Genomic DNA, 6,015 nt, shown 5'->3' on the forward strand with positions numbered 1-6,015 from the left:
TGTCTGCTACTAGCTAAAACAAAATGGCGCTACACCTCCRGCTAAGCTGGCAGTATGGTCGCTTGACTGTCGACCGGTCGACGCGCCGTCACGTGATTGTTCGGCGTTCGTTTTCGCACTGACCTTTCATAGTTCCCCTGAGAAACCCCGAGCCGAGCTGCTGGGAAAGCCCTCCMGCTCCAGCATACGTCACTGCATGGGATTCCTTCCCCGGGGAGTGCAATGAGGAAAAAAAAGTCAGCGGCTCTTCACTCGACGTTTATCCACAAACTGGTCCTGGATTAAGCTCCAAAGTTTTTATCAGTCAGATTCCACCGTGAAAAATGTCTGTTTTATCGCCTTTTATGAGTTTTTGGCCGCTGACTATCTTTAAATCGCTGCTTCCTGGTACAACAGTCGGCTCTGGAAGGATCGCTTTTTTCTTCTTTTTTTTCATTTCTTCGTTTTTTGAAGCGAGTGGTTGAAGCAAATGGAGCATAAGAGCCCCCTGGTGGCTGAAAAAAAATCCACATATAAGCCGCACCGGATTATAAGCCGCATGGTTCAAAGTTCAGGAAAAAAGTCGCGACTTATAGTCCGAAAAATACGGTAGTTTTATTTCACTGCTGCTTCTTGTGTTGCTGTTGGTGAAAACTTGTCTGCAAACTACTGAAGGGACAGAGGTGTAAATTAAGCTAACAATTGATTTCATTCTGATTGGTCCAGTCTTACTGTTCAGTGTTTGGGGTCAGAGCTGAGCATATCGTATTTTAATAAAAAGAAATTAAAACAGACTGTGCTGCACATTAAAACTGTTTTTCCCAGTGATTACTGCATGAGAAGGAAGAAACAGCTGTTTTGCACTTATTCAAATACTTAAACAATAAATGAAACTCAAAGGTTTCTGAAGAAATGATTTCTAAATTCACACACTGCCTGAAAATCTAAAGTCATCAACTTGCTTCTTCTTACTTTCAAGGAACAGTGCACACAGCAAGACTTGATGTTTAAGTAGAGAGGGATTGAAATAAAGTAGGGAGTATGAGTAAAAGTACTTCAGTGTGGGTACTCACCAATACTGAGTATATTCACGTCAACCCCTTCAGATGGTTACTTGTTTATTGACAATCAAATTATTATTATTATTTTTTACGTCCTGCAGGTTCTGAGACGTCAAATAAATTTGAAGCTGAGTTTTGGGGAAAAAATATCTGTGAGGTTTCTGTATGTCTGTGTCCTGAAAATGTGATAAAAATCTGTATAATTTACAGATAATCTGTACAAGTTGACATGTTTATAAGTACTTACAGAGTGCAGGGGTCACCTCGGAGAGCCAGCTGCTTCCTCGTGAAGCACAAGAGCGTTCGCTTTCCAACTCAACTCCACACTGACTGTGTTAGTTCAGACATGTTAGGTTTTTTTTCTTTTTTTTGTGTCACTTCAGTAGAAAACGAAACCAAATATCCATCCATCCATCCATCCATTTTCTGTACACGCTTCTTCCTTTTCAGGGTTGCGTGGTTCACTGGTGCCCATATCCAGCAGTCACAGTGCGAGGGGCAGGGTACACCCTGGACAGGTCGCAAGTCCATCACAGGGCCACACATAGAGACAAACGAGACAAACAACCATTCACTCTCTCACTCACACCTAGGGACAATTTAGAGTTATCAATTAACCTAACAGTCATGTTTTTGGTCTGTGGGAGGAAGCCGGAGTACCCGGAGAGAACCCACACATGCACGGAGAGAACATGCAAACTCTACCCAGAAAGGTCCCCAGACCGGGATTTGAACCGGTGACCTTCTTGCTGAGAGGCATCAGCTCTACCAACTGAGCCACCATGCCGCCGAAACCAAATATTATTAGTTTATTTATTTCTTCATCATCAATGACTTTTTTTCTTTTTTTAAGTGAAGAGAAAATAGAGAGAAAAACAGAGAGAGAGATAATTAGAAAGATAGAAATACAGATTAGAAGTATATTAAATATACACCAACAAAACACAGGACCACACACCCAACATCTGTCAGCTCACCTGAAAAATAAATGGATAAATACATGGAGGGCATATATAAATATATACACATACCCATACATATATAAATATATACACATACCCATACATATATAAAGATATACATACATACATGCCTACATTCATAAAGTGCTGATAAACGTTGTGAGGTTTCACAATATCACATCGTTTTCAAAGCTTGACTAAAACAGCTGTAACTCCATCATTTCTCACTATCGCATGATTTTAGTTCAGATTTATTGTGTGAAGCACAGGAAAAACTGTTTTTACTTTTTAAATGTTTTTGTTTCGACTTCAAGTAAGTAAGTAAATGAAATAACTCCGGTGGATCCTGTTTGTAAGAGACGAGGAAGTTAAAACCCACAGCTGCTGATTTAAACCCAGCCTTACTGACCTGCTCTTTGTCTTGCAGGGGACACGTGGACAGAGACCCTTGCTTATGTTATGTTCTGGGGGGCCGCCAGCGCAATCACAGCCACCATCATCCTGTTTAACGGCCAGGACTTTGTAGACGCCCCAAAACTGGTTCACAAGGAGAAGATGGACTGAGTGTGTGTGTAGCTGTGTGTGTCTCTGTGAGGAACGGTGTGGTCCAGATTCTGTCTCCTCCCTCAGATCTGGACACAACTCATCTGCTGCCTTCGTTGATTGTCTTTTTTTTTTTAATCATCCGTCTACAAGATTTTGGATTTGTGCGTCCATCTCTCCTTATCTTTTCCATTTAAACATGAACATTTCTCCCTCTGGATTCAGTTTCTTTGTGTTGGTCTGTCTGAAAGCGGTTTAAGTTGTGTACAGGAAGATCCTGATCTTTAGACGTTTTTTCTATTGTTGCCTAACTTTTAATGGAAAATGTTCTAAGTGTGTTGTCACCCAAAGATGTGGGACTCAAACATAAACAAATGAAAGTGTTTATTCGATCACATTAAGGAGAACACTAACAGTATGCACATGCAGAGAATTGAATGTAACCAGATTTACAAACGTGTGTTTAGATTTTGAACTTGTGGCTTTACTTGTATCGGGTGAAAACATGTCTTCCTCTGAAGCCATCGTGGGAGTATTTATAAAGGCTCTGTTTTATCAAAGGCTTTCCCTCTTCGTTTGCACTTTGCATCAAAATAAAATGTGGTTTATTTATTCGTTTGTGTTTAGAAGTTGGTACTCAGGCTAAAACTTCACTGGCACAAGAATGAGGAGTTTCTCTTCCTGTATTTCTACTCACAGATGCAAACAAATTTGTTGGTCTTCTTCCACAATGAATAAAACTCAACTATCTGAAATAACTTTATTGAGAAACGTTTAGTGGCGTTCTTTGTTTCATGTTTAACACACGTCAGACGTTGCTTGAAATGGATTCAGTTGAATGTTTCGTAAAAATAAATAAAAATGACATGAAAGAACCTTTATTTGATTTAGCAGCAGCTGTTGCAGCGATCACTGCAACTGACCTTCACAACGAGACGTCTGCTTTTATCAGTTTGGCCCACTCAGATCTTTCCACAGGTGTTCATTAGGATCAAGGTTTGGACCATTTAAACTGGTTCTCTTTCAAATGTTTTTATCTGTTTGTTTTGGGTGACTGATGCAGAGCTTTCTGTTTACTGTTTATGTTTTGCTCCAGAATGCCTTGATAGTCTTGAGACTTCACCAAAGCCCTGCTCAGACTCGAGGTTCCCTGTGCTGGATGGAGCAAAACTGAGCCTCCATGTTTCACTGCAGGTGCTGTTGTGTTTCCTTATGTAGAGTCACACAAATGTTGGCGCTCAAATTCCATTTTGTTGAATTCCACGGTTTTGTTTTTGGTGCAGCCTCCTGCTTTGTTTTTCTTCATGAAACCTATTGTGATTAAAAAAATCCTTGGATTTCAGCTTCAATGGTTCATTTTGCTCTTTTTCTTCCATCTGCTTTATCCATCTGAAAAACCTGGGGTTGCATTTTGTCTTGCATCCACATCCTGGTAAATGGCTACAGTTCCATGAATTTTCTTCTTTTTTTATTTCTAATGGCAGCTGTGTTCAGCAGGACATGAAGCTGCTTGGAGATGGCCGTGTAGTTTTTAGCTTGAGCATGGATCTGTGTAATCGCCCTGAGCTGTTCTCCGCTCCGTGTTCAGTGAGGCACACACAATGACGCCAAACTACCCAGTGACTACTTCTTCCCTTTAAAATGAAAGGCTGATGAAATGATGAGAGCACCTGTCATTAACCCCTGAACTTCCTGTGAGGTTCTGTATTCAGATCAGAGTCAGTGGAGTTGAATACAGGCGGACAATTAAGGGATTAAATATTAAAGGAAGGCAGAAATACAGATGTGGTGGCACGATTTACCAAGAATGCAGAAGCACGTTGGAATAAATGCACAGAAAGTCTGCGTGTATGGTTGTCAAATGATTTAATTTGAGCAACAACAGAGCAGAAGTCAATCAGAGAAGTCTGTCAAGTTGTGTCTGGCTCGTCAGCGCAGAGCAGCCGATAATATAACRTCCTGTRACAYGYTTACAACYARTCACAGTTCGCCAACTGTGAACCATCTAAYCARTGACAGGRCTGTCAGCCCGGAAACACCTTATCAAAATAAAAGAGGTCATGCATTGCTGGAGTCTTGAAGTCTGGGCCGATAGATTAAAACAGCCGAAACTAGTTATCATGAGATATGATTACTGGACAGTGTCAAGGTAGAACAGATATACATAATTATTCCATAACAAACCCTCCTCTTGGTAAACAATACTCAAATCAAATCAAAAGGAATAATTATTAAACGTCCAAACACAAATGCATTACTCAAAAACAAATACAACGTAAAAATAAGGGGAAAATAGTGTAAGTTATATGACGACCAAAAACATATACATTCAATCAATGTAAGATACAACAGGAAAAAGGCATAAATGACAAATGAAACATCATTACACATCAGAGGAATCGATGAAGAAAAACATGTCGAAATTTAAAAAACTTAAAAGTCCAAAACTCAGACAAGGTATCACAACACAAGTTCTGCCCCCTCAAATATGAATAGAATTAGCCGAGTGTGTTCCCTCAGAATCGTATCTTGGATAAAGTGTTAACTTAATAACAAGTTGTCAATAAATGAAGAAGTTGAATTCAATTCAATTCAAAAATATTTTATTGATCCCAGAGGGAAATTAGGTAAGGTCAAGTTGGTGCCTTCATTTTTTTTCTTATCAAAACCCTCATTTTTGTGACATTTCTTGGCAACAGCCTGGCTTTGACCTTTCTTACAATGTACTGAAAGTTAAACATTTTGTGCTGAAAATATTAGCCAACAGGTAAATGAGAATGGCATACACTAAATGCACCTACAGATCAACAGGTAATAATTTTCAAGGTTTTGGAAGCTGAAATGCAATACATGTTTATTTATTTATTTATTTATTTATTTATTTATTTATTTATTTATGTCTATTAACAAAATAACTCATAAATTACTGGATAGATTTTAATGTGACTCATTAATGAATAATTGAATATACATTTATAAATAATTACCTTTTGGAATCGACACAATTCAGTTAAACAAACTTAAACACAAAAAAAGTTCAGCCAGTTTTAGAAATATTGAGCTAGGCATTTGAGGGTGGTGGTGTGTGTGTGTGTCGGGGTCTTTTTTACTCCCCCGTTCCCCGATGGCCGTCTGGGGATGGGGGCCTGGGCTGCGGGCGGACATGGAGCTTGGGGGGGCTCCGGAGGCGGGGCTAGCGCTCCGGCTCCCCTGGGGCTGTTCGGGCTCCCGGAGTCTGGCTCCTGGTTGCTGTGGTTGGCCCGCTGGCTGGGGTGGCTGCCGGAGTCTGGGGGGTGGTCGGTTGGGGGTGGGCTCCTGGCCGTTGGTAGGGTGTGGGGGTGGTCCGGGGCGTGGCTTTCCTGGGGCGGGGGGCTGGTTGGTCGTACTGGTGCGGCCCAGTTTGGGACTTGGCTGTCTGCTCTTCTCCACCCCAGATTGAAGGGGTCTGCCTCCTGGATTCGGGTGTGAGC

General features: G+C 40.9%; 1 protein-coding gene across 1 annotated transcript in view; it reads left to right on the forward strand.

Annotated features, from left to right (window-relative positions):
- Nucleotides 1-3,417, forward strand: part of sacm1la (SAC1 like phosphatidylinositide phosphatase a) — a gene marked incomplete at its 5' end in the record, with an annotated part of 22,518 nt that extends 19,101 nt beyond the window's left edge. Inside the window, 1 exon segment of the mRNA XM_014029101.1 lies at nucleotides 2,430-3,417. Within this exon segment, the coding sequence (XP_013884555.1) occupies nucleotides 2,430-2,566 (137 nt within the window).
- Nucleotides 3,418-6,015: the final 2,598 nt, after the last annotated feature.

The sequence above is a fragment of the Austrofundulus limnaeus genome, unplaced genomic scaffold (genome assembly GCF_001266775.1).
Source record: "Austrofundulus limnaeus strain Quisiro unplaced genomic scaffold, Austrofundulus_limnaeus-1.0 Scaffold853, whole genome shotgun sequence".
In the NCBI taxonomy this organism is placed as follows: domain Eukaryota; kingdom Metazoa; phylum Chordata; class Actinopteri; order Cyprinodontiformes; family Rivulidae; genus Austrofundulus; species Austrofundulus limnaeus.